Source organism: Amyelois transitella, chromosome 5 (assembly GCF_032362555.1).
Source record: "Amyelois transitella isolate CPQ chromosome 5, ilAmyTran1.1, whole genome shotgun sequence".
Lineage (NCBI taxonomy): Eukaryota > Metazoa > Arthropoda > Insecta > Lepidoptera > Pyralidae > Amyelois > Amyelois transitella.
In genome coordinates this window covers 1,967,371-1,992,064 of record NC_083508.1, presented here as the reverse complement: position 1 = coordinate 1,992,064, position 24,694 = coordinate 1,967,371, and the positions used below count along the sequence as shown (strand labels likewise).

The following is a 24,694-nucleotide window of genomic DNA, read 5'->3' as shown; positions in this document are numbered from 1 at the left end:
AAGTAGTGTAATCTTCTATTCAAGAATTTAATTAATATTCCATGAAGTTACGGTATACGGTATATGAAAAGACGGTTACTAATAATACCTTTGGAAAGGTTTTGTTGGTCCAGCTGAGTAAAAAGGTCGCGCTCAACTTTTTCAAATGCTTATTCATAAAAAAAAGCAACTAATGTCGACTATTCTCCATTATTTCAGACTTGTAATGATGATAATTTAATTTGAAATAAATCGATTTATAACTCACATTTTTTTAATAAATCTTAATGTTAACAATGATTTTTATTCTTTCTCCTACTAATAAATCCGGATAAACCTTTATGATTGACTGCGTGGTTTTATGTAGAGTATAAGACTACACCAATATTTTCTGTAGATGTTGTAGGAGACGACAAAAGCACTGAAAACAAAGGCCGCAGCAGCTTCAGTAGTAATACTGATTCCTTTAAGAATGTAAAAGTTCCATAGTTATTTTATAGTGAAAAGATCCCTAATAATGTTTAAAAAATTTCAAATCAACACAAATCAAAATGCCAAAATAGGTTCCATAATAAATTTATTTGATACTTGAAGCTACCACTTCAAAATACATAAAACCAATAACACGATATTTTTTTATACATTCATAGTATAGAATTAGAGGAAGGCACTTCTAAGGGCGAATCGAATATACAAATTATAATTGATAGATATATTTTAGTACATTATACAACAATAATGGATATCATTTTACAATCATGCAATAACATTTATTTTTATAAATTAACATTAAACAAATTTCGCTGCAATATGTTACCGTCTGTCTAATGATTTCCCAGTAGTAGAGAAAATTATTTCAAAATTTATTTAAATTTTATATGTTTAAAATTGTATATTGCAAAGTTAAAAAATAGGTACCTACTTACATTAAAGTAATATACAAAATTGAACAATATAATCAATATTTCCGCTCAAACATAAAATGATACACTTATATGTATATAATTCAGTGTAATAAAATATTGAAAATCACTGATAATAGTGTATACCCAACATTCAAATGGGACAGTAGTAAAAAAATATAATACTGACTTCTCATTCAAAGTCGATACACCACTATTTGATCAACACAGACAGATAATACATTTTTAATTTTTAAAAAAATGATATCGTTCATATTTTCCAAATTAAAAAAATTATACTTTATTTAGCCTCAGCTAATTATTATATTTCAAGTCAATTATGTACTTTATCATAATAACAATAAAGTTAACTTTTCAATACATTTTGTACAAAATCTAAAGATTTCAGCACAACAAACGCGAGACAGTAGCAGCACAATGTTAATATTACAACGTGGGTCCGCGCACATATATGTATGTGGAAACGAACTAAAACTATAAAATCTGCGCCGAGTCGCACCGCACCTACTCAATATTTTTGTGTTAAACTATTTGAATAAGACTATATTTAATTACCGCCGAGCTTGCATGAAGAGAGTTATGAATGTGGATGAAGCAAAGGAAGTATGCAGGGATCGTGGCAAGTGGAAAGAGGTAGTCTCTGCCTACCCCTCCGGGAAAGAGGCGTGATTTTATGTATGTATGTATATTTAATTACAAGCTGTGCCCGCGACTTCGTCCGCGTGGAATAGTTATTTTGGGCATCATTGAAGACCTCAAGGATGAATAATTTTCCGCGTTTCTTTTCACATTTTTTCTTTGCTCCTTATAGTTGCAGCTTGATGTTATATAGCCTAAAGCCTTCAACGATAAATGGTCTATTCAACGCAAATATAATTTTTCAATTGGAACCAGTAGTTATTGAGATTAGCGCGTTCAAACAAACAAACTCTTCCGCTTTATAATATTAGTATAGATAATATAAATATTTTAAGACACGGGAGAGGGTACGAGAGGACGCAGTACAGAGCCATTGTATAATTATGGCGGCCATGTATCACAGCACTCCAAGGGCAAAGCATTCGTGAACAGAGAAGCACGTTAAAAGCAGTTGGCAATTGTGTTTTTCTTCATTCTACATCTCGGCAGGATTATAACTTACCGCCTGCATAACTGGTCATACTGAACATGGGACTGTGTTAAGTAAGTGTATGTTATATGTTTATTTGTAAAAAGACCTTGTTTAGTATGACTTTCTAGGCAGGCGTCCTGCATTTGAACTGCCTTTAAGTCCAACCGTGTTATCCCCGAACGCAATGTCTTAACTTAGAAGTTAAGACAAAAAGTTAGAAAGAGATAGAACTCTTTTTAACTTTTTGGTTAACTTTAAGGATTACAGAAAAAGATAAAGTTACAATGTGCTAACTCCCGCATAGCTGACTTAATTTAAACCCACGTTTAGTGTGCTTAAGCCTTAAATTAGTCTGTTTACTATGTCAAAATATTTTCTTATTGTTTTTATTTCTGTCCGTCCATACTGAATATTTGTACACCCTGTATATTTTAGCTATATATGTATCTCAGTTAAATCACAGACGTATTCAACAAACTTGTGCAGAAATTGTGACGTGGTGACAAACACTACTTATATGTATAAGAGCGGTCAAAATTCAGTAAAAATATTTTGAGGGTAAATCCAGTAAGAAAGCTAAATATGAAATATTGTTTTTACGATTCAATTTTTCATAATATTCGCTCTTTGTTTATAGAAAATGTTGTTTCATTACTGCTAATCCACCTTCAAAATATAAAGTACTGAATTTTGGAAAGTTTCATGCGAAATTAATAATAAAATGATGGCACCACATTTTAATTCGTAATTTTATGGATAAAAATAATTTTCTAATTTACAATAAGACGATATCACCTACTAAGCCAAGTACCTACCAAAAAACATTCATAACACATATTTTCTTAAACAATTTTGACCAAACATGACAATCAAATTTTAATCCAAACCCACAAATAACAATGGTAACAGTTTTAATAAAATCTGAGTTTGTACTAACATTAATACTTAGTACTATTAATAATTCTGTTCATACTATTTTTTTTTTTTCATATCTTACACACAACATTCATCAACAGAATTACTTGATACAAGCACCAAACATTGAAAATCTGAATACTATTATTTAGATACAGTTAAGTAAATGCAATAAATGCATTGAAACTGAACTTAAGTTACTTATTGAAAACACTTAATTATACACTACATTTTGGTTTAATAATAGCAACATTTCACGGAAATTACATTAAGCTTTTGAAGTATTTTACTGATGTGTTCCGAAAAAAAAATATACGGTCGAATTGAGAAACCTCCTTTTTTGGAGTCGGTTAAAAATAACAGACAAAAAACAGTAAACTTAACAATATTATGTCTACGGTGAAGCCTCGTGTTGTGTACAAAGTAAACATCATTTGTCATAATTATCTACTTCTGCTAGACATGTAACATATGTAAAATCTGTGACAACCAATCAGATAATTCTATTTTAACTGGATTCTAAAAAAAAATTGAACATCCAGATATCTCTCATAATATGTATATTTAAAACACTTTTCTAATTGGTTTGGTATTTTCACTGCCCATTTATATTATTTTATGATTCCTGAGTGCCACTCGTGTCGTGTGAGTTTTGATCTTTCATCATATAGTGTTAATAATCCGTGCTCAAGCTTAAAGATTTAATTATATTATTTACAATTAATTTATGTTTATCATCGTAAAGTACCTATTTTGCTTAGCTAATAAAACAAATGTCCCTCCGACGCAGTTTCCAAAAAGAAGGCAAATATTTAATTAATTAATTATTTTTTATAGATTGCAAAATGCGATAAAGTCATTTTTTGTGTAATTTATTAGTCAAATTTAATTCCTAAAGTTAGTAGATAAAGGCATTAAACAACAAAAATAAACTCATCACCTTTAAGCTTGTTCACAGAGTTACTCGTGTCACGTTCAGCCCAATAATAATTCGTCATAATTTCCCTAATGTTTCAACATAACAGGTATCAATAATACCCGTTACAGTTTGGACGCTGGGGGGTGAAGCACTTCCCGCCACCACGACGCGCGCTCGAAGGTACCCGGGTAGCTGAACAACGCCTTTTGTAGATTTTGGTATAACTGTAAGGGGGAAAATATTAAATTTTTACACACAATTAACGTTATATGTATATGTGTAATTTTTTTCCACCAGCCTATGTTCCAATGCTGAGCAATAGACTACCGTTTTGTATCTTTTCCCTTCAACCCATATCTATACTAATATTATAAAGCTGAAAAGTTTGTTTGTTTGAACGCGCTCTAATTGAAAAATTATTTTTGCGTTAAATAGACCATTTATCGAGGAAGGCTTTAGGCTATTTAACATCACGCTGCAACTATTAGGAGCGAAGAAATAATGGAAAATGTGGAAAAAACGGGGAAAATTATTCATCCTTGAGGGCTTCAATGATGCCCAAAATTACTATTCCACGCGAACGAAGTCGCGGGCACAGCTAGTGAATTCATAAAAATAATAAATCAATACAGGTACTTACATTACCATCACTCCTTCCCAGTACAGAATTCAACACGAAATCCGTCGGCGCCAACGCATCGACGACCGAAACCACTTGATCCTTCAACTCGGCGCACAATTCCAATATGGCCGCCCTCACCAACCTCGCCAACCCCTCCCCTTCAGCGAAACCCCCCTGATACAGCTCAACTAAATGTTTATCTAAAGACCAAAGACCATAAAGCAAAAACAACTGCTTCAAAACCGGCTGTAATTCCGCCTCTTTTTTGTCTATGGATTCTGAACTGAACATCAAGACTATGTATTCGGCGTACACTTCAGTCAGCACTTTCCATCGATAAACTTGAGCTTTGGTTCTGGCGCGGAACTTTGATAGGCCTTTGGCTATTTCCGATTGGTATTTCTCTTCAGTCTGTTTGAGCAGCCAGCAGAGGAGCCATTCGTATGTAGACGTTATGACTGGAAGAAGGAAAAATGATGTGTGAATGATTATAACGTTTTTGATATTTTGATAGTGCCGTGTGGTCCCCGGCACCAGTACAAAAAAGAATAGGTCCACTCCATCTCTTTTCTATGGATGTCGTTAAAGGCGACTAAGGGATAGGGTTACAAACTTGGGATTCTTTTTTTAGGCGATGGGCTAGCAACCTGTCACTATTTGAATCTCAATTCTATCATTAAGCCAAATTTCTGAGCGTGGACTATCAGTCTTTTCAAGACTGTTAGCTCTGTCTACCCCACAAGGGATATAGACGTGACCATATGTATGTATATGACACACATGGTACACCCATGGTACAACTTCCCGCCGGCCGCTAGTCGCTATTCATCGGTCGGCGTTACGCTGTACTGCGTTTAATTACACACGTACAATCTAGTCTGTCCAAGTCGGTCAGACCTGGTCCTGGGACCAGGTCAGCGGCACACTGCAAGGGTCCTCATGCTAGCACGTTAGCATAGAACCACATCTGTCGCGATAATGTGGAAACTAAGCTTATAAAGTTCCCCTTTTAACCTGGTCACAAGGTCATGGTAGTTGCTACATTATCACTAAATAAATTCATGAGAGGCAGATAGTTTTAAATAAAATGGAAGGAGTTTTTTCGCGTCTCGAGATTTTCTTCAAAGGCGTATCTAACGGTTGCCGCGTGGTTCTGCCTTGGCAACCAGTTGCCAACATCATAACATAACACCACCAAATAATGTAAGACTTACATTTGGGACATTTCATTTCACTTGTCTGCCTACACCGGAACCTTCTATTCATGATCTCCTCATGGCATTCCAGAAAGGCTACAGTCCTCAGAGGTGTGTCTAGAGGTTGACTAGTGGTCGCCGCGTGGTTCTGCCTTGGCAACCAATTGCCAAGATCATAAAATAACACCACCAAATAATGTAAGACTTACATTTGGGACATATCAGCTCACTCGTCTGCCTACACCGGAACCTTCTATTCATGATCTCCTCATGGCATCCCAGAAAGGCGACAGTCCTCAGAGGTGTGTCCAGCGGTTGACTAGTTGCCGCCGCGTGGTTCTGCCTTGGCAACCAGTTGCCAACATCATAAAATAATACCACCAAATAATAAAATAACACCACCAAATAATGTAAGACTTACATTTGGGACATTTCAGTTCACTCGTCTGCCTACATCGGAACTTTCTATTCATGATCTCCTCATGGCATCCCAGAAAGGCGACAGTCCTCAGAGGAGTGTCCAGCGGTTGACTAGTGGTCGCCGCGTGGTACTGCCTTAGCAACCAATTGCCAAGATCATAAAATAACACCACCAAATAATGTAAGTAAATGACTTACATTTGGGACATTTCAGTTCACTCGCCCGCCCACACCGGAACCTTCTATTCATGATCTCCTCATGGCATCCCAGAAAGGCGACAGTCCTCAGAGGTGTGTCTAGAGGTTGACTAGTGGTCGCCGCGTGGTACTGCCTCAGCAACCAGTTGCCAGACTGTTGAGACAACACGTTGTTGTCTCCCTCGTACGTGACAGTCGGTTCGTGATTGCTCCGGATCTCGCCTAGGTTTGCGCTCTGAAATAGATACATACAAACATACATACAGGGTGTATTTAAATTCACCTGCATAAATTTAACTGTTAAGTGTACTCATCTAAAGGATATTTAAAAATGTTAAAAGAAAAATATCGATTCATATTTCAGAAAGTACGAAAAAAAATTAAAGTGTCAAAATCCACGATCCTAAATACGTCATATCACCCCGGCCGGCGGAAAAGCGACGCGTAAGATTCAGAGGTCAACGTAATATACCGTAATGTGGTACCCGGTACCAATACAAAAAAGAATAGGACCACTCCATCTCTTTACCATGGATGTCGTAAAAGGCGACTAAGGGAAAGGCTTACAAACTTGGGATTCTTTTTTTAGGCTATGTGCGAGCAACCTATCACTTTTTGAATCTCATTTCTATCATTAAGCCAAATAGCTGAACGTGGCCATTCAGTCTTTTCAAGACTGTTGGCTCTGTCTACCCCGCAGGGGATATAGACGTGACCATATGCATGTATGTATACATATAATCAAGTCTGTATCCCTTGTAGACTAGGCCAACAGTCTTGAAAAGACTCAAACGCCACATTCAGCTGGTTTTGGTTGCTTGGTTTAATGATAGAATTGAGATCCAAGTAGTGACAGGATGCTAGGACATCGCCAAATATTACCAGCTTATAGTCCTTAGACACCTTTAACGACACCCATGGGAAAGATCACAAGAGCTTGGAACCACACGGTGAAATAGATTATTATTAATAATTGCCTCATTAGTTTGCCACTGTAACTACTTAATTTGAATGAATAAACTATGTACTTATCTAATTAACATTTGTCATGAGTGAAATTGACTGAAATTTCGTATTTGCACGATGCGAAGACAGTATAAAAAATATGTTGCATTCCGCGCTAAAAGGTACATGTTAACAATTAATAATCTTTTATTAGATTCACGAGATTAAATGAGGTGAGGTATTAAGTTAAGTGGTGACACACAATGAGTATCAGTTCTGTACATCAACGCTAATAATTCTATGGCGTCACCTTAAGGTACCCGTGCCCGCCGCAGGCCTCCCGGCACTGCTGCGCGGCGGCCAGGGTGCTCCACGTCAGCAGCGGCTTGCAGCACGACACCATCGCGTGGATCTCCGACACCGCCTCGCTCTGACGAAGATCAATATTCTTTATATTATTCCAACTGTCCCGACAAACGTTGTTTTGCCATAATAAATAATTTTTAATTTCTAGCTAAAAAAAAATTTTAAGGTTGGACAACCCTGACAAAGATCAATCACTACATAGTATAAAACAAAGTCCCCTATTTTAGTCTGTTTGTCTGTATGCTTAAATCTTTAAAATGACGCAATGGATTTTGATGCGGTTCTTTGTAACAGGTAGAGTGATTCAAGAGGAAGGTTTTTATGTATAATTTTTTCCGAATTTTGCACCCGTGCGAAGCCGGGGCGAGTCGCTAGTATATTATATATTATTCCAGCTGTCCCGACAAACGTTGTTTTGTTATATAAATAATTTTTAATTTGTAGTAAAAAAAAATGTTAAGGGTGGACAACCCTTATCATTAAGGGGTATGAAAAATAAAATGTTAGCAGTTCAAGTTAAATTTCATGAGAATCGGTCAAGCCGTTTCGGAGCAGTACGGTAACGAACATTGTGATGTGACACGAGAATTTTATATATAAGATTTTTTTTCTCTAGCATCGGTGATAGAAGCCATCTTGCGTACGGTCGGGGGCTCAGATAAATCCACACTACATAAAGAGAAAATATATGTATATTTGTAACAAATAAACTCAAAAACTACTGGACTGATATTCAAGAAATTTGGCACAGATACAGAATAGACCTTAGGTAGGAACATAGACTAGGTCCCACGCAAAAGCAAATATCACACAAAGTGGCCTCAATCGTACCCCTGTTGATAGGACCCGTTCTGGAATGGTTACCAAATCATTAGGACGATATTTATTAATATCTACGAAAGGGTTGGGTGGTATTTTCTTATAAACCTTTGTAAGAGCAATTAAACGCTGTTATTTAAGGAAAAAAATTACGATTTTAATTCAAACTCAGTTCAGGATTTCCTGTTTCCTCAGTTCACTGAATTGTGTCTGGAGTTAATGCATATTTTTTATTATAATTACCTACTTTTTGCACTCGTGAATCCTGACCATAAAGATCCCAAGGGACAAACAATAAGATAATTACTCACACTCATTCTCAAAAAGGGGGTAATTCTTATTAAAAATTTATCTTACCAAATTGTCCACTTTTAGACCGGCATTGGACTTCTCCACAATGTGAATATAGGTCCTCGTGAAACTCTCTATGTATAACTTGAAAACCACAGCGGCAGCTACGTAGCCGAAAAGACGCCATTGCTGAAAAAAGATGTACAGCATTTTCTATGAAATGAAAAATTAATAAGTAGGTAAGTATGAAGAGTTGTAATTAGCAAATTATTTTTCATGTCATGTTTGTAAGAATCTTTTTGAAACTGTTTATTTCTTAATGAAGGGAATAGATTTTTGAGGCTTACTCTCTATTTCTAAAGTGCGTAATTTTTCCAAAATAAAAGAAACAAAAAGAGTAAGAGCGTGTTTTATGGTAGCGGCAGACTGAGAAAGCGAGTGTGTGTTTGTATAGGTATTTCAAATGAATTATCTATCCATCAAAGGTGTGTGTGTGCGTGTGTGTGTCTGTGGGTGCGTGTGTGTGTCGGTGTGTGCGTGTTTGTCGGTGTGTGCGTGTGTGTGTCTGTGGGTGCGTGTGTGTATCTATGGGTACGTGTGTGTGTGTGTGTGTATGTGTGTGTGTGTGTATGTGTGTGTGCGTGTGTGTGACATGTAAACGCGACTAACATGCAGCTCGTACTCGATCAGGGGTATCTCTTCGTCCCGCTCGGAGAACTGTTTGCGCGAGGCGGCGTATCTGATCGCTATGGCCACTACGCTAGATATAGAATTGCAACTCTCTTGCATTATGCCGATGCGACCTGGGAAAGAAGAAGAATAACGTTAGTTCAAAAATAGAATTATTTGATGAGGACTATGGAAAATTAATAAGGACTTTTGAGACGATTTTCTTTTGGTTGCATACATAAATTTTTATATCTGCACTGCTGTGAAAGGTATTAAAAGTGCCAAATGTCTTAAAATTCGTAAAATTATATATTAAATTATTTAAATTATATATTATACTACTCTGTCAAGAAAGTAGCAGGAAAAGATCAATAATACACAAACTGTTTGTTATTCATCCAAATTTATTTTATCACCTTCAAAATATGCTCCTTTAGAAACGATACACTTACGCCAACGAATAATCCAATCATCAAAACATTTTTTAAACGCTGTTTCCGGAATTGAGGTCAGTTCTCGCCGCGAATTCTCTTTTATGTCTTCTACCGATTGAAAACGGGTGCCACGAAGTGGTAATTTGAGTTTAGGAAAAAGAAAAAAGTCGGCTGGAGCCATATCTGGTGAATATGGTGATTGCTCGATGGTATTTGTTGAGTGTTTGGTTAAAAATTCGTTCACAATGATGGCCTTGTGCGAAGGTGCATTATCATGGTGCAAAATCCAAGAATTTTCTTTCCACAAATCTGGCCTTTTTCGTCGGATTTGCTCTCTTAAACGCCGCATAACACTCAAATAATATTCCTTATTTACCGTTTGACCTTCCGGCAAGAATTCCGAGTGCACAACACCGCGATAGTCAAAGAAAACAGTCAACATGACTTTGACTTTTGAACGACTTTGGCGTGGTTTTTTCGGTTTCGGTTCAGTTGGAAGGCGCCACTCCGAAGCTTGTTGACTAGTTTGCATGTCAAACTCGTAAACCCACGTCTCGTCACCAGTAACAATGCGTTTCATGAATGTTGGGTCGGAATTGACTCGTTCTAGCATGTCCTCAGCGACTCTCATGCGATTGAGTTTTTGAAAAAAATTCAGGTCTTTTGGGACTAGCCGAGCGGCAACATGTTTCATACCCAAATTATTAGTTAAAATGGTACGGATCGACTCGTGAGATACAGAAAGTTCGGTGGCTATCTCTCTCAAAGTTGAATGAGGATTTTCAGTCACTATTTCCTTCACTTTTGCGATGTTAACTTCAGTTGCAGACGTTGATGGCCTACCAGAGCGAGGCAATCTTCCATCACATCTCGACCGCTTTTGAACGCTTTGTACCACTCATAAGCACGAGTTTTTGATAAAGTCGATTCACCGTAAGCCTTCTGTAACATTTTCAGTGACTCCGAACACGATATTCCATTGGCAATGCAAAATTTAAGACAAACTCTTTGTTCGATGTTTTTATCCATTATGAAATTAGCAATACACACTAGATATGATATAACTAAAAATAGCACTGTATTTAATGTAAACAACAGATGCAACTCAAACTCCGCGCCAAAATGGAAAACAGTTGTGCCAATCTAACAACAACAAAAAAAACAAAAATTTGAATTTGGAACCATAAATAAATAATCCATTCCCGATACTTTTCTGACTGAATGTATATATGTAAATGAAACTCTTTGGTTCGTCATTTAAATTTACCGCGCTTTCTCCATATATTATCTGTGGTGACGGCAAACGCAGGATTAGTCTGGATTGTCTAATATGGAGATTACACTTAATTAATTACTTACTAATAAGTTAACTAATAAAAAACTATAAATAAATAAGATTGTTTGAAGCAATAGCATTTAATGTTGTTTCTCTTTACAGGTTAGTATCTGCATTGTATTTCTTTAAAATATGTTAAGTTTATTAAAATGTGTATGGTAGATGATTTGTGACACGTTTTCTGTAAAATAAATTTCTCTTTACAGAGCAACAACTTGGCAATTGTTTCACTTATTACATATATATTATTTTTTTCATACTTTCAGTATAGATAAATTTACATCGTAAGCGCGCCAGACTGAAAGATTAAGCTTTAGCAACAAGCACATTTTTATTTCAGCATTCCAAGGTCTAAACATTTTCTATTCGTAACTATACATATTTAACTTATATTTTTTTGTTGAAATTCGTTTAAAGGATAATACATACATATAATCACGTCCATATCCCTTGCGGGGTAGACAGAGCCAACAGTCTTAAAAAGACTGATAGGCCACGTTTAGCTGTTTGGCTTAATGATAGAATTGAGATTGAAATAGTGACAGGTTGCTATTCTATCGCCTAAAAGAGTCCCTAAAGGAATCCCAAGTTTGTAAGCCTATCCCTTAGTCGCCTTTTACGACATCCGTGGGAAAGAGATGGAGTGATCCTATTCTCTCTTTTCTAATGGTGCCGGAAACCACACGGCACTATAATAGCCGACACTAGAGGATAATTTAAATGTAATACCTGCTGATAGATTCTCAAGCGCGGCTCCCAATATCTTGGAGGGATCGGAGAAGGAGCTTTCATAAACGCCGTCTTCTGTGACGTCAGCCGTTCTGTTCAGAAGGTTCTCGCGAGGTATCCGATACTGGTTGAACATAATGAAACTGTGGACAAATAATTCATATTAATAGCTATTTAAAAGCCCAGAAGAGTTTAACGAAACAGCTTAGAAGAAGGTTCGAGAATCTATGGACGCAGTTCTTCTTAAAAAATGGTAACATTCTGAGCACCCATAATTGTCTAGTATATACGACACTAGTGGCCGTGACTTCGTACGCGTGACCAATCCCGCGGGAACTCCGGGATAAAACGTAGCCTATATGTTATTCTGGATCTTCAGCTACCTACATACCAAATTTCATCGTTCAATCGGTTCAGTAGTTTTTGCATGAAAGAGTAACAAACATCCATACTGACATACTCACAAACTTTCGCATTTATAATATTAGCAGGATATATCAATCATATATGAGCGTAGAGGAAGCATGAGATGTTCATAGTTATAGTTCATAGTTTCTTCTACCTCCCATATAGTTAAATTATTATTATGTTGATACGTGTAAAATGTACACGACCCCAGAGAGAGGTCTTTTGGTACCTTTTGTACATACATGCATGCACACATATAATCACGTCTATATTCCCTGTTGGGTAGACAGAGACCACAGTCTTGAAAAGACTGAAAGGCCACGTTCAGCTGTTTTATTATGTCACAATTTCGTGGTAATTAACATAGAATCTATAACGATTACATTTTTTTACAATTTAAAGCTTTTGAGGCTACATAATTCGTGTATGTTATTTTTTCTACATAATCCATGTATGTTAATAATGTGTCAGTTTATAATATGTCATATTAACGTAACGCATGTCGATAGCCGTGTTATCACATGCGCGTGAGTCACAACGCGCGAATTTTATAATCTAATTCTAACAGACGTAACGCGGTACTGTCAAGGTTGAATTCCAGATGCGATTGTTAGTTGTACCGGTTTATTTTATACACGATGAGCTTATTGGTTTTAAAGCCGGCTAGTATAAACCTGTTGGGTGGCGTGATTATTATATTTAAATACAAGTTTCTGACTGGAGCTCCGCTAACATGACAGTGTTCAGATTTTAAAGCAGGCTGTTGCTATGGACATCTAACCCAATTTTTTTTTTGTTACGCTCAATTGTTTGGTTGGTAATAAATTATTTATTAAATGGGTATACTAGATATTACTGTGTGATAAGTGTAGCGTTGATGGAATCTATCCCAATTTATATAATAATGCGGAAATCTTTTGTTTGTTGTCTCTTAACGCGTTATCTACTGAACCAATTTTCTTGAAATTTATATAATTAAGAGTCGCGTTTATATAATTAAGAGTCTGGAGAAGGACACAGGGTACTTTTCAACCCTGGTAAAAACCTATATTCTTTTGCAGATGGCGTTAAATACGCGCATGTAGGTAGCGCTCAATTGGCGCGTGTAGATGGCGCTAAATTCGCGCAGACGAAGCTGCGGGTATAAGCTAGTTGTATCTTATCCATAATTATAATTACATATATATCATATAAATTAGACTGTAAGACTTCCATTAAAAAATAAATAAATAAATAATCCTTTTGGCGTTAACCTCAGTTGCATCCCCTCCTCCCTGGAAAGAAACCTGGGGTAACCGTATTATGACCACAATCCTGGTTTGGGTAAGTCTGGTTTTTACACGAAACCACTCCTGTCTGACCTCCGCTACCTTTACAGGGGAACTCAGCCCATATTGATCCATGGTAACACATCGAGTGCCTGATAAGCTGGTTCTCTCGCGATTATAAATTTATTCATTAGAATTACCTTAGTCACTGAAATTGGGCGGACAAACAGCTGATTTTATAAAATGCAGTATACGTTTTAGTTTTATTTATCAATAAAATTTATTGGCAATTGAACTTAAAGATAACGTAAGTACTTGGAATCGCCCATGCAATCAATTAAACATATGATTCACACGCCTATCAGTGAATTGTCCGAAGACAACATTATTGCTTGTTATCAGTCTATTAACAAGTAATCTTTACAATTACTCACTATCACTATCTTACATTATTTAACATTTTGTTAATTTAAAAGAACCGCCTCTTTTCCAATTTGACGTCAACCAATATTGTTAAACCATACGTTTTGACAATTATCAAGTGATATGAAGTATCCTATAATAATGAATAAAAATTTCGAATTTGAATTTTTTTTTTTTGAATTTTCATTCAAGCTCGCCCGTTTGCGGCATTCTTGACCTGAGGGGTTAGTGCCAGTTTACGCATCGAGCAAGGTCGGGGTTGTCATCAGATGTCTGGCACCACGTCAGGAATCAGCATCGAGGCGGGCGCCTCCTGGCATCGAGCAAGTATGTATACGCGAATTTTTATGTGATTTGATCAGCGCCATCTAGTGGTAACGCGATGGCATTAATGCAACTCCATACAAACTCGCGTTTACTTTGCTCGACGCGTTTGACCGAGTAAAACTCGCACTAACCCCTCTGACTTTCAGGAATTAGATATCTTTCCTAAAAATTTATATTCAGCTAGTTTAGTCACACTAATGGAAAGCTCCTTTGGCAGCCTCCTTGTCAACAAACGTCATCTCACACGATACACTTTTGATACCTTTCTTTCTGGTCAAAAATTAATATTAAATTATATGTTTTCCCCGTTTAATTCTGAACCTTTTAAACAGCCTACACGGAACTACTCATCTCCCTGATAAGAGAGATAAGAGACGATATTACCCAATTGCCTAAGTTGACTATTTTTGCCAATAACATGTTTATCATAAGTACCATGGTTTCATACTCATAATTCTTTGCAAGTGTACCAAGTTGTTCCTTGTTATGTTACATACAAAAGACACATTTGGTATAACATTACATCAAACAGACGTTTATAAGTTTTCTTAAATCTAAATACAGTATGAAAACGTTTAAATAAAAATAAAAAAAAAACGCTTGCCGAGTAACTTGTAGTTTAAAAAGTTAACGTACTGAATCATCGTCATTGTACCTGGCCGATAACACGTTATCTGCATTGAGCATTGCATAACCTTCTGCGGTGTCACGCCATTTTGCGCATGGGCGGTTGTAAGGCCATTTTTGGCATTTTTTTTGTACTTGACAATAACAGGCGGCATCTAAATAACCTCTAAATGCATTGTTCAGTCTTTTAGCTCGAGTAATTGTGAACCAAAAGGTCGTTATTACATTGTCAACGCGAAATATTTTGTTGGTCAATTGTTAATGCGTTTGGATGGATCACAAATAAACAAACCAACAGCGACACATGATGTAATAGAATCTTTACAATTCTAAAATGTAATGTACAAAAAATATCGAATTCTTAACTGTGAACCAGCGCGTAGTGCAAACACGAGACATCCGTCAATGAATGGTATAATAAGTCCATAAGCGGTTTGTCCTTTTTTTAAATCGGCAAAACGTGCCGGAATTTATCGTAGCTCATAAAACTATATCTGGTTAGAATCGCCGTAACAAATGTCTCACAGTTTTTACCTAATAGGTTAACGGGTACTATTTACAGATATAAATAATATCAGAGCGACTTATCAAAACCTCTTTAAGGCGTCCGATCAAGGATATGACTGATCATATCCTCAAGTTGTCCTCATGTCATGTTGACATGACGATGAACTCCCAAAAAATACCCTGTGTTGTATTTTAACTGGACTATTAATATTTATAGGCTTATAAACTTGGGATTCTTCTTTTAGTCGATGGATTAGCAACCTGTCACTATTTGAATCTTATTTCTATCATTAAGCCAAACAGCTGAACGTAGCTTATCAGTCTTTTCAAGACTGTTGGCTCTGTCTAGCTCCGCAAGGGATAAAGACGTGATTATTTGTGTGTATTAATATTTGAATTGTCTAAAAATGGCGCAGTCGGTTGGACGTTAGTCCTACATCTTCCATGGTTCTCACTCGTATTTTCACTATTTATTTTTAAAAATAACGTACATAACCTACATTTTTTATAATTTTAAATAATCTCTGTTTAAGATTCACATATAAAAATCGCGCAGCAGGTGGGACACACACACACGCACATACACGCACGGCTTTTTAGTACAAGGGATAGACAGTGTGTGTATCACACTGTCTATCCCTTGTACTAAAAAGCCGAGAGAACTTAAGTTACATATACTTTTAATAAGGAGCAGTCGGGTAGGACACTCACCCATTATCAATCCCATTGACGCCTATCTTCTCGCCCATATCTCCAACTATTAGTCCAGGGTAAGTCTCCAGGGTGTCAGGGTTGCGTATAGGGACCAAGAAACCATGCAAACCATGGTTCTCGCCGTCTGGAGTTATTAGCTGGGCGAAAAGCAGCGTATGGGTGCATGTTCTGCCTGGAAAGAAGTTATATTGGTAAAAAAAATAAAAAGATAAAATTCAAATATATTTATTTTAAAAGGTAACAGTCAAATATACATCTTAAACAAAAGTCTATTGCTACTTAAATCGATAGTCCTGAGTCACTACAACGAGGGAGCATTTATAGGCAACAGTCATGAAAAGACTAAAAGGCCACGTTCAGCTGTTTGGCTTAATGATAAAATTGAGATACAAATAGTGACAGGTTGCTAGCCTGTCGCCTAAAAGAAGAATCCCAACTTTATAAGCCTATACCTTACTCGTCTTTTACGACACGAAAGAGACGGAATGGTCCTATTCTTTTTTCTAATGGTGCCGGGAACCACACGGCGCTATAATGATTTAACCCTACTAAAATATGCCAGGAACCACATCGGCGTACGAATCACATTTAAACAGGAATAAACCGCAGGGTTTCCCGGCCTACGTGTGATGCGCACACGCTTGACGCCTATCGTTATTCTGATAACGTTTATATAGTTACGTAACTGACAGGAAGGGAGTACTCGTTTATTTTTTGTTGCGACTGCCATAATATTCAATTGGGATTAAATTGGCTTAAAAATTATGACAGTGAGCACTCGTGACGTCATCTCGTGATGTGTGTTAGGCTTATTTATTTATTTAAACTTCATTGCACAAGATACAAATGTATAGCACAATTGGCGGACTTAATGCTAGAAGCATTATCTACCAGTCAACCATTGGGTCTTACAGAGATCTTCATGTGGGGTTAAACTAAATAAATATATTTATACCTACACAAAATATAAAATAAAATAATTATAATATACATACATAAAAAATACAATAGATAAACAATATACATACATAAAAACTACAATAGATAAACAATATACATAAATAAATAGGTGCAGCGATTACCGAAATGAGTGAAAAGGCGATATTAAATACCCTCGCGATTCAAGAAAAACCCGTTTACCCGCGATTTGAAACTAGAACGACTTGGGGATGTCCTGATGGACTCGGGAAGTGAATTCCAGAGCCTAACAGCCATAACGGCGAAAGAATTGGAGGCAATACCTGTACGGTGAAAAGGGATAGCAAGAGTTAACTTATTTGAAGAACGAAGGATTTTTTCGTGAGTAGAACTTAATAGTTGAAAGTCTTTTTTAAGATAGTCTGGGGCAAGCTGATTATTGAGAATGATATAGAGCTGACATAAAATGTGAAGATTTCTACGGTTACGGATGGGGAGCCAATTTAGTTGAGAACGGTATTCAGAAATATGATCGTACTTCCGAAGGCAGAATATAAACCTGATACAATTGTTTAGAAGACGTTCTAATTTGTTGAGATGCTCTTCAGTTAAATCCAGATAACACACATCAGCATAATCAATTATAGGCAGAAGAAGTGCTTGGGTAAGCATAATCTTCGTCTTTGTTGGAAGAAAATGTTTTAAGCGTTGCAGATAATGCAGAACACTGTAAACTTTCCGACTGGTTGCAACAACGTGTGAATCCCAATGTAAGTTGGTATCAATATGTAGGCCAAGGTTTTTAACCGTCGTACTAAATTCAATTATAGTTCCGTCAAAGATCAGCGGTGGCAAGGTGTTAATGTCAATATTATTAATCTGATAGAAACTGCCAACTACTATAGCCTGACACTTTTTAACATTAACAGAAATGCCAAATCGATTAGACCAGTCTAGAACTCTATTTAAGTTATGATTCAGCAAATCAATGGCCTGTTCCATGTTATCAATATTCGTCTGTACATAAAGCTGCAAGTCGTCAGCATAGAAATGATAGAAACAGTTAATATATAATGAAAGCAAGTTTATGAAAACTGAGAACAAAATAGGAGACAAAATACTACTTTAATTACTGTATTAGTAGTTAAAGTAGTAGATATACTAAGTTAAATAAAAACATATTAAAAAAAATTTGCTTTCAGTGTTTTTGACCATTCTCATACTGAGTAAAAAGTTTACTTAGCGAATTTTGACTGAGAAATATTATGCAATGAGATTTCCTTAATCGATCGCGTCAACAGACTACTGAGTTAATGATTTTTGGACGTGTTTAACTGTTCCTTGGCGAGAGTCACAAACGATGTATATTTATAAGTTCATAAGCGATGTTTCTTTGCGATAAGCCTGTAATAACACGTTGTAATAGATAAATGAAAAATGAATAAAAAATTAAATCTTCTATAGACCTATAGAACGCATACATACATACATATAATCACGTCTATATCCCTTGCGGGGTAGACTAAGCCAACAGTCTTAATAATACTGATAGGCTACGTTCAGCTGTTTGGCGTACTGATAGAATTGAGATTCATATAAAGTGATAGGATGCTAGCCTATCGCCTAAAAGAAGAATCCCAACTAAATAAGCATATCCCTTACTCGCCTTTACGACATCCATAGGAAAGAGATGGGAGTGGTCCCATTCTTTTTTCTATTGGTGCCAGCAACTATAGGTACGGCACCTAAAGAACATAACAGTTTTAAGCTCAACAATATAATTGATTCATTGCCACTTCGCTGGGAGTGTTACGTCATTTTCTAAGAGAATCATCAGTTCGTCATTGACAATGTTAAGTGGGCGTGATATGCAACAAGAGATTAGCGAGCGAACGGCTAAAACTGGACTAGACAGTGGTCCTTACTCTGCTTGGCTCGAAATCACTAGGTTTCAGGTTCGATGCCCGACCTAGTCAACATGCGCATGGCCCGACCCGCACTTAACCGGCTTTATTTACTTATTTTTTAATTTTGGAGAGTTACCCTCATACGGACTTCAAAATTCAAACAATTTATATAGGTGTTACTACAATTTATCCTGTATAGTATAGACCTCATACGAAATAAAGGAAAATAATGCAGTAAGATATTTTATCGCGGCCTTATCGGTATTAAACTTGATAATATAAGTTTTATGTGGCATTGTTTTCATTCATCTTAAAATAATATGCGGTTTCCATATGTAGTAATGAAATGTGTTTAACATACTTCTTTTAAGTGTAGTACTACCACGACTTAGTCGGCAAATAAAATTTCAGTTTAGATTTTAAAAAATCAACCATTCAGAAATGATAATATAGCTCTCTAGAGACAGACACTAAAATAAGGCTTCTGTGATGAAGTGGCAAAATGAAGTTAAAAGAACACAGGTTCAATCCTTGGTAAAGTCATGATAGAAAATGATCGCCGTGATGATGTGCCGTGTGGTATCCGGTATTGGTGCCGGGAACCACTCCATCTCTTTCCCATGGATGTCGTTACATCATGTCGACATTGATGTCGTCTTACAAACTTGGGATTCTTTTTTAGGCGATGGGCCAGCAACCTGTCACTATTTGAATCTCAATTCTATCATTAAGCCAAATAGCTGAACGTGGCCATTCAGACTTTTCAAGACTGTTGGCTCTGTCTACCCCGCAAGGGATATAAACGTGACCATATGTATGTATTTATGAAAATGATCTTAAAGATCTTGTGTGTCTAAGAATACTAACGCACCACCAAAGGCCTGTACTTACTTTGAAATTAGCTCAATCTGTGTGATTTGTCTGTCCACATCCATACATATTTAAAATCACCCTTTGAGTTTGTATGAGGGATATAAAAATAGCTAAGTGTCATCTCATGAATATTTAAATACATATATAAGTATAGTCAAAGATTTCCAGAGAAAATATGCCAAAGGGCAAACATACTCATTAACAACAGTTTCAAAAGAAAAAAACATGACATGCATATTTCGTTAAAGTACATACATGCTTTGGAAAAATCCCACAATCAGTAATCATGTATTTTTGTACAGTACGTCTACAGAAAACTTTGGCCAAATTGACAAGTAAACATTATATTTCCATTCCAATCCACTCTATGTTTCCGGCAGTAAAAAAATAGACTACTGAGACCTTTTTGATGCATTTATAATTGTAAATTGCAATATTTTGCATTCTTTGTATGTTGTACCAAATAAAAAAAAAATATTTCTTTCTACTGCATCTTGCATACCTTTCCAATAAATCTTGGTCTCATCTTGCGGAGCAATATGACCATATACCCTCTTGTCATCTCCAGAGTTCATTTGATTTAAAACTGAATATTCCAGTTTCTCAAAGTGGAGGGAAAAATAGAGAGATATCAGTTGAGGGAACACACAACAAAGGAGAGCACATCTAATAATGTTCCACTTTGAGAACCATCCAAAAGAATCAATTAATTGACAAACTGTCGAGTACAATGGGTAACGCATGAGCCATTATCGTCACCTAGTCAATTGATGCCATAAGTGGCCCACATGACATGGCCGGACTATATTATCATGGGTAGGAGATCTTAGTAAGATAAATTTGATCTTTGTATACAGCCAATCTGTTATCAGCCAATTTCTAAGGCGTATCAGCCCGCCATTAGGAGAAAAAATTTGAAAACATGTAAAAAGGGACCCCTTCTATATGTACATGCATAGAACTATTGTAAAACCAAAATCAATACGATTATGGTCGGAACTTTACTATTGTTGTTGAAAACAGTTATAATTAGTACTAAAATTATTTGTTGATAATGAAGTTCCCAAAGAGATGAGGGAAACACGGGATTTTACCCGTTTGCAGTCACGGGGAAAATATAACACAAACATATTGCAGAATAAACTCTTTCAAAGTCAAGACCACAGAACCGTAGATCCTCTGCATATCATTGTATTGTACAAGTCAAAAAAAAAAAAAATACTATCTCCATTCCCATACGTTCCTATTATGAGAAAGTGGTTTCTGTTTAGAACGTAGAATGATTTTGTAACTCTAGGGCAAAAAATAAATACATCGTTTTCCATCTAAGCGTGGACCTTGGATCTTTTTGTAAAGTCCAAACTCCGTTTTCTCTGAATATGAGTTATTTTTAGTTATTTAGGTCACATATGTATCTTGTACTCAATTAGTTGTGGCAACTAAAAATACTTACATGTACTGTCAAAGGTTGTTTTACATAATTACGTACTTAGTTATTGAATTAGAAATTCAAATTTTACTTATAAATTAAAATATAAAACTACAGCTGGACCGATTTTGAAGATATTTTGCAGAGAGATATAACAGACCTTAAAAAAGAAATCTTTTTTAAACTTCCACGGGAGCTAAGCTCCGCACAAAAGCTAGTCGTTACATAAACGAAAGATCGTTTAAAAAAAAGAAATTTCAAATGTAGAATCCACACAAAATTTTACCTAGATTACCAACCCAGCATTTCGCCGCCTCGAAGTCAGGTGTATGGATCACAAACTCCTTGTTTTTGGGGTCATAAGTGGCCGTGGTCCTCATCAGACGAGCGTCGGATCCGTGCGCGATTTCCGTCAGCGAGAAACTTGCGAGAATCTGTTGGGATTGGAAAAAGTAAATAATATGTAAGTTCCTGTCTTCAGTCAAGTTTGGTTTTCTTGTTCTTTGTAACCAGTCAACCAGTAAAACAGTCAAGTTTGGTAGGTTTTCTTGTTCTTGTTGTAAGTTTCGTGGTTTTGGGTTTTGGCAGTACGAGGGAAAATATCATGCAAAATGCATGGGCTAGCAACTTATCACTTTTTGAATCTCAATTCTATCATTAAGCCAAATAGCTGAACATGGCCATTCAGTCTTTTCAAGACTGTTGGCTCTGTCTACCCCGCAAGGGATATAGACGTGACCATATGTATGTATGTATGTATGTATTTAAAACCAACTCACCTCTCTATGAAGTATGGTGGCTTCATAGAATTTGTGATGGCGTTCCGTGCCTAAGGACAACAGTGCGTTGGAGAACAGGTAAATACCGATGGCCATTTTTACAGACAGACTAGGGTTCAAAGACTGGACGGCTTCATTGATGGTCATTAGGGCTCGCGTCTGAAAACAATAAATAATGTAAAAACAAAAAAATGAACAATTGCGGCCCCGGCATTTAGGATTCCCGTGTGATTCCCGGCACTATTGGAAAAAAGAATAGGACCCCTCCATCTCATTCCTGTTGATGTCGTAAAATGCGACTAAGGCTTATAAACATGGGATTTTTCCTTTGGGTGATGGGCTAGCAACCTGTCACTATTTGAATCTCAATTCTATCATCAAGCCAAACATGGCTTATCGGTCTTTCAAGTCTGTCGGCTCTGTCTACCCCACAAGGGATATAGATGTGATTAAATGTACATATGTATGTATGTAAAAGTTTTATTCTTTCAAACTCACCCTTATACTATAACTGGACTTGAACATCTCCTTCGTGAGGAACTTATACTCATTGATCCTCTTCAGCTGAAGCTGGGTGATCCGTTTCTGCTCCTCCATGGGTGGCGTGACAGTGTTGTGGGCAAACAGCGGATCTTTCTCCAGTGTATGCCAGATTTTGTACTGCAAACAATAGATTTATATGTAACTACTTTCCCGTAACTCCGATAACAATCTTAACTCTCTAGAAAGGAGCCTCAACTACATTTTTAGACCATGACATGGGATTGAGAAAGTCAGTGAAGTCAAGTGACTCCCATCTGACCTCCGTAACCTTTCTGGATAAACCAGTAAGGTTTAAGTTAGTAAACTAGGTGTGTCTATTTTGTAAATATATCTTTAACAAATCGTGCCGTGTGGTTCCTGGCACCAATGTTAAAAAGAATAGGACCACTCCATCTCTTTCCCGAAGAATGTCGAAGAAGGCGACTTAGGGGAAGGCTTACAAACTTGGGATTCTTTTTTAGGCGATGGGTTAGCAACCTGTCACTATTTTGAATCTTGGCTCTGTCTACCCAGCAAGGGATATAGACGTGACCATATGTATGTATGTATGGAAAATCATACATGGAACTTTGGGGGAATCAAAATATAGCACAAAAAAATATATTTTGAGCTGTATTATTTTAGAGAGTTATGAATGTGGATGAAGCAAAGGAAATATGCAGAGATTGTGGCAAGTGGAAAGAGGTAGTCTCTGCCTAACCCTCCGGGAAAGAGGCGTTAGTTTATGTATGTATGTATTATTTTTCAGAAATTTATATTTTTTTTCTTACAAGTGAGGAAGAAGAACAATTAGATATTCTTTTATGTAAGTAGTTCAAAAAAGACCCAACTAAAAATTAAGTAAATTACCTACAAACAACAATTATTAAACAAATTGTCTTTACAAGTATAACATTGTAAGGATGAAAAAAGATTTTAATTAATTGGGAGACTCATAGCTGAAATACAATGTTTAGAAAAAAATGAAACAAAATAAAAAACAACAAATTTATCAAGACTCAAGGGCCATGATTAGCTGGACAACTGAATGAAGAATTTAACAGTGAAACTTTTTTTTCATCATGATCATATCAATCAATCGCACAACTAAAAAAACTCCTTAAACTTATTAAAAATAATTCTTTAGAATAGATTAACCTAATCAACATCATACTACATTACTACTACATTGGCCATGATCCTTGATTGGATAAGTCAACTTTTGCAACCATTAAAGGACCCAACTTTTACAGAGGGACTTGGAAGTAACATTTAAGCATTAGATGTTATTAATTTTTTGTAATTTACCTTTAATTTTAACAAGTTTAGGTCTCCTTCAAGCGCGAGCTTAAGACGCTTCCAATCAAAAGGCGCATTTTGCCTATACGCGTCCAAAGGCCCATTCGGGATATCAGGAATAAAACTCAAGTCTTCCATTCTTCAAAAATTTATATCTTATTCACAAGAAAAATAAAAATTTGACGACCAATATGAATTTAAGTTCATACAGCCAGGACATGTGATTAGGAAGGTTTTATATGGAACACATTTCGTATTTCTCAGCAATATTAATTTACACTTTAGTTTAAAAACGACACCGATGAAATATGAAGACGCCGGGATAGGTACCGTTTCCTAGCCTTGGTGGGTAACAGACAAAACATTCGTTACCTACAATTCGAATGTTAAAATATAGGTTACTGATATTTCATAGAAATAATACACAAATTGATGTTAAGTGATACGCGTGATTGTACTGTGGCGATAAGCGCTAATAAAACTTTTAAAGAAATCACACCACTAAATCTCGTCAGAGATCCTTCAATGCACTGAACTGACTAATTGACTGAGTCGGACTCGCTCGACTGATTGACAATGACAATAATGACAATTATTTTAGTGTAGCTGTATGCGTAACGTTTTATCGATATATCGATAAAGTTATAGTAAAAATGCCGAATTAATATTTAAAACATCCGTACCTATAAAAAAAAGCATAGCGAGAAACTTTAAATAACATACAAATCACTTTATATTTTATGACATGCTACACAAATATAATTATATGGTATCATGTAGACAATACGTGACAAAATTTCAAAGGATATCCTAATTGCAAT

At 36.2% G+C, this 24,694-nt stretch overlaps 1 protein-coding gene across 1 annotated transcript; it reads right to left on the bottom strand.

Annotated features, from left to right (window-relative positions):
• Window positions 1–536: 536 nt before the first annotated feature.
• Window positions 537–24,425, bottom strand: LOC106139254 (peroxisomal acyl-coenzyme A oxidase 3). Its single transcript, XM_060944523.1, has 12 exons — window positions 23,883–24,425; window positions 22,551–22,712; window positions 22,053–22,211; window positions 21,560–21,707; window positions 16,144–16,318; window positions 11,873–12,015; window positions 9,374–9,507; window positions 8,771–8,893; window positions 7,539–7,658; window positions 6,284–6,518; window positions 4,488–4,927; window positions 537–4,071 (listed from the first exon to the last, which is right to left on the bottom strand). Exons 1-12 carry the CDS (start codon window positions 24,009–24,011, stop codon window positions 3,970–3,972), a joined length of 2,070 nt encoding a protein of 689 aa, XP_060800506.1. The 5' UTR covers window positions 24,012–24,425; the 3' UTR covers window positions 537–3,969.
• Window positions 24,426–24,694: the final 269 nt, after the last annotated feature.